Source organism: Condylura cristata, unplaced genomic scaffold, assembly GCF_000260355.1.
Source record: "Condylura cristata isolate star-nosed mole 26May11 unplaced genomic scaffold, ConCri1.0 scaffold00022, whole genome shotgun sequence".
Lineage (NCBI taxonomy): Eukaryota > Metazoa > Chordata > Mammalia > Eulipotyphla > Talpidae > Condylura > Condylura cristata.
This window is the reverse complement of record NW_004567123.1, coordinates 32,087,429-32,099,696: the sequence shown is the minus strand read 5'-3', so window position 1 is coordinate 32,099,696 and position 12,268 is coordinate 32,087,429. Positions and strand designations below refer to the sequence as shown.

Here is a 12,268-nt window from a genome sequence, read left to right as displayed (position 1 = left end):
ACAGCCATAGACGACCCATAACCCTCTGTGTGTGACTATGTTCCAGTAAAACCTCATTTATAAAACCAGGCAATGGACCAGATTTGGTAATAGTTTATCAATCCCCTGACCAAGACCAAAGAAACGGCGGGGTCAGTTAGTACCCTGGGTCAGGAAGCTGGTGTTTTTCAAGGTCAGCTTTACTAAATTTTCACAGAAGTGCACATCTTACGTGTATGATCCGTGTTGACCATCAGTGCAGAGAAACTACAACGGGCCTGGTTGCCTTTCGCAGCTGACCCCACTCTCACCCCTGCCAGCCCGAGGTTGGTCTGATTGACACCCTGGGGTTCCTTTGACACAGCTCCTGCCTGGAGGCCTCTGCTGGGCTGGGAAGCTAGTTGCTGCAGGTTTTCTGTTTTAGGAATCTTATCACCACAGTTGGTGATTTAAACTCATTCTGTGGGGTCTGACACACCCCTTTGAAAGGCAAAGGCGGGGCCCAACTTTGCCCTTGAATGTGTGGGGACAGAGTGACACTCTCAAGGAGCCAGATGGGGTGGCAGCCATCACAGGGGCTCCTGTGACTTCCGCCTCTGCTTCTGCCTGGTTCGCTTTCTCTTTTCCTCTGAGCTGCCATGTAAGCCAGCTGCCACGCCACAAGGAAGCTCAAGCAGCTTTGAGAAGACACCACGTGGGAGGACCCGAGAGCTCCTACCAGCACCTTCTTACTAGTCCTGGCAGGGTGAGCCACCCTGGGAGTAGGTCCTCCAGCCCCAGTCAGACCGCCGGATGAGACCAAGCCCAGCTGCCGTCAGAGCAGTTGACTTCAAAGCAGTGAAAGATCCTGGCCCCAAGCAAATTGCTCTAGTTTCTCACTCACTGAAACAAGGTAGGAGAACAAATGTTTGTTGTTTTAAAACATCAAGTTTTGGGGTGATTTATCGTGAAGCAGTAAATTACTGAGGCAACCACTGACACTTGGGTTCACTTCACCCTCCCCATCCCCCACCCACCATCCACCACTTACTCATTCAATTTGAGTTGTTAAAAACAACTATGATTAAGATTTCTTCACTATAACAGTCCTTTTCTAAGCATATTCCTTATATTAACTCCCCATTTTACAGATGAGGAAAGGACACTGAGAGGTTCCACATGGTCTCGTGGTCAGTAACTGGCACACCTGAGCCAGAGCCCACGGCCTCCACCACTGGCTGGGCCACGTGTGCCCTACACCCCTCTGTCCCCAGGGAGATAGCTAGCTGTGGGTCTTCCTCTTTCCACACCTGTCACCCTGCAAGACCTCTGTTCCTCCAACCAGGGACTGTGATTTTTCTGTGTGCTGCTGGGCCAAAGCAGGGCCTCAGCACCCACGTATTGACTGACGGACTGGCTGACTGGCCGGGGCAGGAATGGAGAACCCAGGGGACGCTGGACCCTCACACTCTGCCCTCTGCTCTGGTGTGAGGCTCCCCACAGAGGTGGCCAATCTCAGAGGTGACCCTCCCTGGTCAGATCATGGCTCAGAGCACCCCAGAATAAGAATTGCCACTCCCTAGCCCAGCCACCCAGAGCTGCTGGCTGGAGCTGGGATGAGCTCTGTTTACCTTGGAAGGCCCAAACACTTTTGTAATGTTCACTCATTGTTGCCGGGAGCCCAAAAATACTTTTATTAATGGAAAAACAGGGATGGCTCCACAAAGAAATATTTTGACAAGCTCAGAGGGGCCAGCGGGAAAGTTCAGAGCATATCCTCAGGAAGCTTGGGCTCCTTATCTTCTAGGGAGTTCACAGAGGGTGGGGAGAGAGCCGTGGGCTTCACCCGGCAGGACGCCCGCCCCCTTTCTGTGCTTCCTGGGCTGGATTATGCTGAGGTGGCTTTCTGCACCGTGGCCGGGTTCCAGCCTACACCCACTCCCGGCACAGCTCCTCAGGGCTCAGCGGCCTTACTCCAGTTCACTGCCCCATCCAGGTGTTCTCCCTTATGGCCCTTTTCCTCTGATTGCAGAGAAGGGCTTGGCACTGCCCCCAGGCCTTTATGGGCCCCCAGATGCCTCCTGGGCCGGGAGGCTCCAATGTGTTTTTCTAGCTCTTTTGGAGTTCAAAGGGCTTGAGTGAGAGGTGTCCTTTTCTAGCCGTGCCCCCGAGCTGAGGCTCTGTGATGTGCCAGTGTGCCCACTCCTCACCACAGCTCTCCACTTGGGTAATGTGACCCCTGTTTTGTAGATGAGGAAACCATGGCACAGAGAAGTAAGTAACTTGTTCGAGTGCACAAAGTGGGAGAGCGGTCCATCTGGGATTTGTGCCCAGGTCAGCCCACTCGGGAGTCTGATTCTGAGCCCCCTCTCGGCCATCTTTTGAAAATGCCTATTGGATCATGCCATTCGATGGCTTTATGATTGATGGAGTCCATCACTTTAAAAACAAAATCATTGCTTAAGGCATAAATTTGGCTGTTTTACTGACAATTCTTAAAAAGCAGTGGTTTAAAAAGTTTTTACTAAGGGAGAACCAGTTTATACAGAGTCTCTATGATCAATCGGGGCCTTCAGCTCTGTGTTTTTTAACAGTTTCTACCTCATGGCTCAGAATAGCTGCATGAGCTCCTACCATCAAGTCTTGTTTCCCCACTGTATCCTTGGCACTAAGTTCAGGGTCACATGATAGGTGCCCAGCAAACTTGTTGAATGCACAAAAGAATAAGCATTCCCAGTGACCTCAGAGTCACCACCATAGAGGATACTTCCTCAGGGCCTTTGCACATGTGGCCAGTTGGCATGTTCCAAAGCATTTCTAGCTATCTGCCTCTAGCCCTTGAACTTCATTCAGTTCTGCTCAGAGTCATCCCTTTAGTGAAGCCTTTCCTGACCACTCTGCCTAAAACTGGCTTCTGTCTCCACTTACATATTTTTTTCTTAGCCCATATCACCATTCACTAGTGTCCTTTATATTTGTATGTTCACTTTCTGTCTCTCTGACTGGATGAAAAACACAGGTCACCCTCTGCTCCCACTGGATTCCTAGTGTCCAGAATATTGCAGCTACTTGAAGATGTTTGTTGGATGAATAAACACAGCCACAGACAGCCCATTTGATTTTTAGAATGGAAAGAGAAAAATTCTGGTTATACGCACCACAGAAGCTTTAACAAAAGAAAGTCCTTCTGTTGCCGGCTCAGCCCTCTGAAGAAAGCCAGTGAGATAACGCTTTCTTCTGCTCTGACAGAGTTGTGCCCTGCTGGCCATCGTCTTCAGGTCCACAGCCTGTTCCTCCTCGCTCCCTGTCAGCTCTGCAGCTTCTAGGAAAATCTTTCCCGTCTCTGGGAGCCCGGGCATTCTGACGGCTGCTGCCTCCAGTCACATCCCGGCTCTGCAGCTCAGGGAGACCCAGAAGGCCAGGCGCTCTTGGAAACTCGCTGTCAGCAGCCTGATGAGCTGGCAGGGAACATCCAGGGCGCTCTCCAAATGCCTCAGGAACCTCCCCTTTGGGTCACATTCCGGCTTGGGGGACCCCGGATTACCAGCGCTCTGGTGGTAACCAGCAGCTGATTGGAAGGGAGCAAGACTCAGCACTTCGGAGTTGGAAAAAGCGGCGCTGGTATTATTTTGGGAACAGTCAGTCACAAGAGCCTCCAAGACCGAATCAGGGAGGCTGTTAAAAGCAAGACAATGTACTTTGAAATGAACCAGGCTGGGGAGACACCTCGCTCCCCGCCTCAGCCACAGAACTGGGAGTTCTTTCCGGATGAGGTGAGCCTTTCCATCCCTTGGAAATGGGGAAAGCCTCCCCTGCCCAGCCACTACCCGACCTCGCCCTTGCCCAGTCTTGCTGGGCACCTCACCCACTCTGAAGCCCGGCAGTGGGGTAAGGGGCCACCTCGACCAGCTGTGAGATGGTCAGACAATGCGCTGTTCACTCACTCACTCACTCAACAAACACCGACAGAACCTGGGATTATGACAGCCTGCGTTCACGTTTTGTCTCCTGTTTACTATTCGGTGATCTCACGTCTCTGGGCCTCACTGCCCTCACCTGCAAAATGGGTTAACGACAGTCTACTCCTGGAGCGCTGGGTGAGGGCCACATGAGTTGGTCCACACAGACGGCTTGGGCCAGTGGCCACCTCTCAGTCATCATCACTTAGCAGACATTAGGTGGCATTGTTTACTGAGTCCCCACCAGTGCCAGACAGAGTTCCAAGCCCCGACTAAGACAGGCATGCCCCTGTTTTCCTCGTCTAGCTGAGAGGTGAGTCAGAACCTAGTCAACAAAAGGATGAGACCATTTCATAATCTGTTATTCATTCAACAAACCTTTTTGAGGCCCAACCAATGCCACCCATCATTCTAGGCACTGAGCAGGGCGGTGAATGAAACCAAGTTTCTGTCCTTGGGAGTCTGTATGTTCGTTGGGAGGTGGGAGATGTATCTTGCACCAGGGAGTACACATCTAGCCATGTGCACAGCAAGTTCTAGAGAAAGACAGCGCTGATGGAGATAGGTGGGGTTCAGGGCAGAAGGGCCTTTGGAGATGAGCATCATGGAGGCTTCCGAGGAGGCAGGCAAAGGCCCCAGCAAAGGGCTGAGGCACTCGGGCCACGAGGTGGCACCAGGATGGGAGCACGTGAAGCTGGAGCGGGGCGCCAGGTGGGCAGAGGAGGAGCTGAGATGAGGCGGGGAAGGCCCAGCCTCGCTGTTAACGCTCACCTGTTGCCTCCCCTCCGCCCCAACTCTGTCTTGAGGGAACCGAGTTACTGTCTCACAGGTCTAGCGGGTCAGGGCCTCTTCGGGGGCTAAGCGGTCGCCGCATCTGAGGCCTTGACTGGCTGGTCAAGGCGGCTTCCTCCTGGTGGTGAGCGGATGGCATCGGGGCCACATGGGCACCTCACAGCGTGGCCACTGCCCCGCCCCCGCCCCACGCTGTGTGGGCCAAGAAGCCCGCTAGAGGCCCTGTGGCTCTTAAGACCTAACCCCGGAACTCACACACCCTGTCGCAGCAACACCCCAGTGTCCGCAGGGTCGGGGGACCCCACGCGCAGGAACGGCCCTGCCAGTGCCCCCATGAGCTCGGAGCCGGCTCGGCCACGCCGCCTTGCTGAGGAGGCACCTTTGGTCGATCCCGGCACTTCCCACCTGCTCTGCGGCGTGGCGAGAGCGTCACGACATGGGAGCATTCTGGGGTGCTTTCTGCCACCTGTGCGTGGCAACTGGTGCTTCATTTACACCATGGTGCAGATCCTCGGGTCCCCCTTAGCCCGTCTTCTCCAAAGGGGTGTTATCCAAAGCAAGCCGGGAGGCCCATGGAATCGCCCAAAGAGCAGATTGGGGATGAGCGGAGAGAGAGCAGCTTGAGGAAGCCCAGGTGGAGAGGAAGGGCGTGCCATTGGGGAGCTCTGATGGCAGGAACATGGGCTTCGGGCTGGGCAAGGTGAGGGACGAGGCTGGACAAGGGAGCAGATCAGAAGGGCCTTGTAGGCGGCGAGCGGGACTCGGGGCTGCCCTGAAGTCATCCCCCTTCGATGGCCAGTGTTAGCCAGGAAGAATGACAGGGTCAAGGGTGTCCCTTCGAGTCTAGAGTGTAAGAAAAATCACTCAGGGCAGAATAGACTTTAGGGGGTGCATTACAAAGAGGCAGACAGAGCAGGGAAGAAACCTTGGGGTTCCCAGGAGGTGATGCAGGAGGTGAAGGAGCAAGGCTGGCTGCTCACACAGGTGGGTGGGTCAGAGGTTGTTTAGGAGGGAAAAGGCGGCCGTGGAAGGTGAGGACCATGGGGGTGGAGGGTGTGTCCTGGTCACAGCTCAGCAGGTGTCTGAGGCTGCCAGTGTGCAGCACCCTTGCCGGCCCCTGCGCTGGCCCCTGGCATCACGGGGCCCGTGTAGAAGGGCAGGAGCCGGTCTCCTAGGTGTGTCGCACACCCTTCCCATCGCTCTGGTAGTGCCGGGCAGGCGGAGGGAGCCTCTGTATCGGTAGAGACCGGATGGGGAGCTTCTCAGAGCCACGGAGAGGGCGAGAGGAGGCCCGATGGGCGAGTGCCTCAGAGCCCTAGATTCAGCTGGCCACGGTTCAAACCCTACCTCTGCCGATTCCTAGCTGTGCCCGCTGGGGCAAACCGCATGACCTCTGTGCAGTTTCCTCCTCCTCAAGACGATGCCCAAGGGTGGTGTGGGCATGACGCACTGAGTTCGCGCCTGCCGACGGCTCGGCGTGTCTGTACGCTCCATCCATGCCTCACTTGGCCTCCCCACCGGTGCCTGGGACACCTGGGAGTCCAAATTCTCAACTGCTGGGAAGCGGCCGGCGGTCGAGGTGACCGGCAGGTAGTAGAGGCGACCCCAGGGCCGTAGAGGCAGGAGCGTCCATGTGAGATGCCCACGTTGTTCAGCACCCCCAGTGCTGAACCTGTTGTCGGGGGCTGCAGTAAGCAGAAATACCTGCGTTTCTTATTTATGAGGCTGTCGGAGGCAAGAGTCTAATAAAAGACTTCCCGTGATTCAAGGTCGCCCTGGGCCCCGCTCCACGGCCACCTGGACGCCTCCTGTTTGCTTTGATTCCGCTGCTCTCGCTTTTTCCTCACATGCTGGCACACTCCCACACATGCTGGCTCTATTTTTGGGAGTCTTCGTGGATAATTTAGTGCGCGGAAGCTTCCCACCCACCCGCCTGGAGCACCCCTCCAGAAAAAGGGAGAGTGCTCGAGAGAGAAGTGAAAAACAGTGGGTGGTTCAGTTCAAAAGGACAAAATATTTCTTGCCCTGGCACTGGGGGAGGAAAGAAGTCGTCTGAGGAGCCCAAGAACGGCTAAACTAAGAAGCCAAACGCTGCAGGCCGTGAGGGCAAATTAGGTGACTCAGCTGCGAGCCCCTCACCCCCGCCCCCCGCCGGTTCTCAGCACTAATGTGCTTTAAAAGGGAAAAATGCTTAACTCTGACAAAGAGCGGGCTCTATAAAAACGTGGCTAATGCGGCTTGCGCCCAGTTCCAAAGGCCCCCCTCCGCAGCGCCAGGCACCTGTGGAGATGGGGACCCGCTCCGAGGCCTGAGCCTGGGTGGGACGGAGTCTAAAATTATCCCCGATAATGAGTCTGGCAGAGGAGGGCCGGCATTCTCGTTTCCTGCCTGGCTCCCGGCCTCCAAGGCCTCGGCTCCCGGGGAGGCCTCCGGGAGGCAGGGCGGCCGGGCCAGGAGCACGGGCTTGGGGGGCAGACAGCAGAACGGGGTTCAGATCTGGGCTGGCCGTGTGAACAGACGCGCGCGTCCTCAGTTTGCTCATCTGTGAGCAGGGCTCCCGGCCTCCGGCGCCAGGGGGACGTGCGCTAGATCTGGCAGAGAGGAGGCTTCACGTCCTGGCAGAGCAGGGCGTTGCTTCACGACGGAGAGCCTGGGCAGGACGGCGGCCCTGGCTCTCTCTACCCGCACCCTGACCGTGGGAGGCGTTTCAACGGCTATTTGAAGCGTTCTGTTCTCTGCCGCTTACTCTCAGTCTCACTCCTCACATCACTCCGAAGGGCTCAGGAGCGCCCCTCTGCACACAGCGGGTGAGGCGCCCTGGCTGAGCCCCGAGGTCTCCAGTCCAGCACGCCAAGAGAACGTCCTCAGGGACGCATGTGCAGTTCTGTGCAGCCGAGCTCAGGCAGGTGGCTGCCAGGAGTCCCGGGTGGCTTTTGAGCCCTTGCATTGTGGCTCCTACAACCAAAGACCTGGTTTTGACATTTTTTATTTAATTCTTCATTTATATTTTAACCACCACCTGGGCCAGCGGGGCCGCCTGGGCCAGCTCATTGCTGACCCTTCCTGGGTCGTGTGTTACTGTGTAGGAGGTCCAGAGCAGGAATTTCGACATGACCCGAGCTCAGGGCCTGGTGCGCAGTGGGTGCGAGTTAGGGGTGGCTGTCTGTAGTATTGGAGTTGGGGGGCTGCTTTCAGGGGCCCATCTGGAGGCTCCCTGCAGCCAGGGCCGCACCAGCTGGCCCAGGCCAGGCCTCACCCGTGCCCATTGCTCAGCTGGCCCTAGACTGCAGTTTTAAAAGCAAAAGGCCCGTCTTTTGGAAGCCATCTCAGTCTTGGGCTACCCAGGCGGGGTCACCCGTTCTGGCCTCAGATGCTGGGGTGCAGAGTGTGCAGGGGGTGGGACTACGCAGCGGGCTTCCTGAAGAGAATCCTCTCGGCGACCTTCCAGGCTGCCCTCTGGGCCTGCCACATAATCAGTGGGCCAGCCGCCACCCTCCGTTTTGGCTGCCTCAGTTTCCCTTTGGAAGGCGAGGGAGGAGGATTCCTGCTTGTGGAGTGGCTGCAGAGAGTTCAAGGTAAGGTAGTGCCAGGCTCCGGGCGCATGGGGTGAGGGGGGCACTCCTGGCTGCTCTTTGGGGCAACAGCATTCTTTAAGTCCTTCTGTAGAGGCCTTCTGGGGGAGGCCGGTCCGGTCCTCTGGTGGGCAGGTGGCTTGTCTCGGTGACCTTTCATGGGGTGCCTTGGCAGGAGGGGCCGCGTCTGAGTGCCCCATGAGCCTGCTCTGGGCTCAGGCCTGGACTACAGAGTGGTCCAGGGAAGGTGCCAGCTTCAAGCAGGCCTTTTAAAGTTCAAGTTCACTGTTGAGATGGGGGTGGGGGAGGGGACCATGAGTCACCAGCCTTGGTGCCACAGGGACATTTATCAGGGCCCCCCACAGGATTGAAATGACCGTTTTCAGGGCTGGGTTGACCTGGGGGCCCAGAATCTCAGGGCCTGTCTGCAGGCAAGGAGGCAAGAGGAGGCCACGGGCAGAAGAGCATCTTGATCTGGGGGTCCCCTCCCTGCCCACCTTCCCACAGCCCACTGGTGGGAGCCACGCGTGGCACCCTCCACGCCAGGGAGTTCCTGACCTCCCTTCCCTTTATTTTCCTGTTTACTCAGAGCACGTGTAAACACAGGGGTTGCCTGGTTTCTCCGACTTCAGCCGGTTCATTATCGCTGGAGTCTGAGCATCACTGGAAACCTCGGGTTTTCTAAATGAATCTAAAAATAAACTCTTTGAAAAAAAATAGCTTGGAGTTGGAGAGTTGACACAAGGCACCGTTATTTATTTCTTTTCCTCCTCCTCCTCCCTCCCCTCCCCCTCCTTCTTCCTCCCCCCCAGCCCCCAGCACTAGAAGTCCCGAGGGACTGGGAGGGGCCACAGGTCAATGTCCAGGGGCCTGGCCACCTGGGGACGTGGGTCTGAGCCCTGGACCGCTTTCTTGGGAGGCATCCTCTGGGAAAATGGGGGCCTGGGGAGTCTGGAGCGTGATTTATTAAAAGCCGCTGCGCGGGGGGGAGAGGGGGGCGGTGGCCAGATCGGTGCGGTGCGAACAGGCGGCAGGAGCCCCGGCGAGGCCGCCTGGGACGCGCGCGCCCCCACCCCACCCCCTGCTCCTGGCCGCGGCCGCCTGCTCCCTCTCCCTCTCCCCGGCCTTTCTGCCGAACAATCAGGGACTTGTGCTGGCGGCCGAGGGAGCCACGGAGCTGGCTGGCCGCGGAGGAGGCGACGTCATGGATTCCTGAGTGTGAAGTTTGCAGGAAAGCCCTTAGTTTTGGAGATGGACGGGATCCAGTGGTTTCCATGGCGCTGGATAAACAGGAGGAAACAGTGAGGGAATCCCGTTATTTTACTGCATTGAAAGCCTATAAACACGGAGCGCGGGGAAGGAAGTCGCGTTCCCTCTCGAGTAAGCCCGAGCGCTCAGCCGCGCCGACTCCGCCGCGCCGGGAGCCCCGAGCCGGGAGGCGGGAGGCGCGCAGCTCCCGGCCGCTCGCAGGCGCCTGGGCCAGGGCCGCCCCGCGAGCATGCTCTAGAGAGGACGGCGCCCCGCGGCTTCGGGTCTCCGAACGCAGACCCTGTCCCAGCGCGCCGCGCCCCGTGCCCTCCAGATGCAGAGAGAGGCTGCGTTCGGACTGGGGCTCTGCCACCCCCTCCGCGTCATGGGGTCTGTGGACCAAGGTAACTGCCTCGCCCTGGATTCCGGCCGGTTCCTCCTCCGCCTCCCGGCTCTCCCTTCGCGCTTTCAGCTGCTGGCGGAGTCGCGCCGCGGGGAGGCCCGGGGACTCGGGGTTCCCTGCGCGCACAGGCAGAGTGGCCAGGTCTGGAGGCGCCCGCGCCCGGCCCGGGCGGGCAGCGGCGGCGGCTTTAGCCCACTTCGCTCGCGGCCAGCGGCCAGCGGCCAGCGGCGCGTCCCCGGGCGGGACTCCCCGGGGCGAGCCTGTCCCAGAATCTTGCCCCTCGCGGGGCACCGGCAGGGCTTTCGCTACTAACCGCTGGCTGCTTAACCGTTTCGGCTTCTGACAGCAGATGCCGTCGGGGGATTGCCGCCGCTGTTATCATCTATTATTGTTATTAAGCCTTTTTCTTTTAGCCGAGCAGGCTTGACATTTTACTTGTTAAACAGTCAGGAAAGCTGCTTTTTAACAGTCCCAGCGGCAACTACTCACTTAACCACTTCTCTCCCTCTCTCGAAGTTCCGGATGGAGAGACTCCTCCAGCACCCCCCACCCAGCCCCCCAAAGTGCAGTGTACCATCAGTTTGGTTTGCGATCTGATTACTTTCCGTCTTTCTGCCTCTTCCCCCTCCTCTCGGGTTAGCGGTGAAATCATACTACTGGGGCTGGCGGGAGGAGGATAATGTGTAAGAATATGAGATGAAAACCTCGCATCTGGTTGGGATTGTGGAGGGCTTTGGCTGCTCGCTAATGAATCGGTCTTTAAACGTGGACGTGGTAAAGCGCTGTTTCTTTTCCGAGGCCAGCACGGATGGCGGAGGGCAGGCGCTGCCCAGCGGGCAGGGCTGCGAGAGTTAAGTGAAATAAATACGCGTAGGAGGAGTCAGCCTCCTGTCATAAAATCAGAGTTGAATGTAGGTTTTGTGCTCTGCGTGGCTGATTAAAGCTGGGGGGTGGGGGTGGGGGGTGCAATGACAATTTCAGTACATAAACCCAGGGGCTTTTTTTTTTTTTTTTTTTTTGCAAACCAGGAGGGCAGTCTACCTTAGGGTAGGTGAATGGTACGCTTTGCCCAGCGCCCTCAGGGACACGTATTTTCAGCTGAGTTGCATTTCTGAAAGCGAGACCCTGCCTGTGCCTCTGTGGCTTTAACTGGCCCCAGTTTGCCCTGGTCCCTGCTGGTGGTCAGGATGGCCCCGTCTTTGGCTGATACCGACGTACCTGCAGAAGGCATGCTCTCAGATGGCTGCCGGACACTGGAGCTGGGCTTCACGAAACAGTGCCGGGGTTAGGGGGTGGGGGGGACAGGGGCTCAGAAAGAGGCGCCTGGAAGGGAGGCTGGGTGTCTGTGTGAGTGTGGGACAGAAGACAAATCTCACCCTTCACTGGGGCTCTTCGCCCTGCTCCACTTCATGGACTTGCGCCGAGGGCTTGAGTTCAGCCTGTGTATTCCGTGTGCTCGCGCGAGCTCTCCCTCTCCACCCATGCTCCTGTGTGCAGGGATCGGGAGCATATTCGTGCCAGTGTGTGGTTGTGTGTGCGTGCGCGTGTGCACATGTGGAAGACGGCACCACATTGTTCCTGGTGGAACACACTTGGCATGCCATGGCCATGGGGCACACAGAATGCAATTCCAGGCATCAGAGGCAGCTGGCATGCGATGTGCCCCGCCGAGCCCTGCGCATGGGTCTCCTGAGGGAAAACAGAATGCCCCTTTGAACTGCAACACCCCTGTGAGCACAGGGCCGGGCCTGAGTGTGCAGGCCGATGGGCGAGGTCATCAAGTAGAAATATTTGCGCGGTAAGAAAATAGTAAGCTTGCTGTGCGGCTCTGGGTCGAGGCCCTGGGAAAAACTGCCGATCTGAAAGAGGTGTGTTCGGCCTTCTCGCGAGAGGGGTGGTGGAAAGTATTTCGGGAGGAAACAAGCCCAGGGTCAGCTTGTGACTCCCGGACCCCAACTCCCTGCCTTCTGCTTGGGCTGTGTTTCTACGTGGCCTCACTGCAACTGTGTGATCTCGGGTGAGTGGCTTCACCTCTTTGGGCCACATGGAAGATGGGGGGCTGTGGTCACTCTGCACAGTGGGCTGGACAGCAAGTTAACCCAGGGATGATGGGTTATCACCACAAACCATGGCCCTGGGGGAGCCAGGAGGTAGCACACAGAAAACCCTGAAAACAGAGCATTGCCGCTCCTGTTAAAGATGCAGCGCAGAACTTAGGTTGATCTAGAAACTACGATTCCTGGCAAAACCTCCTTGAGGCGTGGGGTGTTTTCTAAGTCCTCCGGGCACTTTTTACTTTCTGGAGGCTGCAGATCAGGGTGGGCGAGGCCTCAGCT

The 12,268-nt window shown here is 57.5% G+C and overlaps 1 protein-coding gene across 4 annotated transcripts in view; it reads left to right on the top strand.

Moving 5' to 3' along the window:
- Positions 1 to 9,655: 9,655 nt before the first annotated feature.
- The window catches only part of NFATC2 (nuclear factor of activated T-cells, cytoplasmic, calcineurin-dependent 2), a 119,605-nt gene continuing 116,992 nt past the window's right edge, over positions 9,656 to 12,268 (top strand). For 2 of the 4 annotated variants that reach the window (XM_004687485.2, XM_004687486.2), the window contains exon 1: positions 9,662 to 9,933. Coding sequence is in view for 2 of the 4 variants with exons in the window: in XM_004687483.2 (XP_004687540.1) it covers positions 9,864 to 9,933 (70 nt within the window). In the remaining 2 variants the exon portion in view is untranslated. Of the gene's footprint in view, positions 9,934 to 12,268 lie in introns of all 4 variants that reach the window. The other 2 variants (XM_004687483.2, XM_004687484.2) reach the window with 2 other exon arrangements.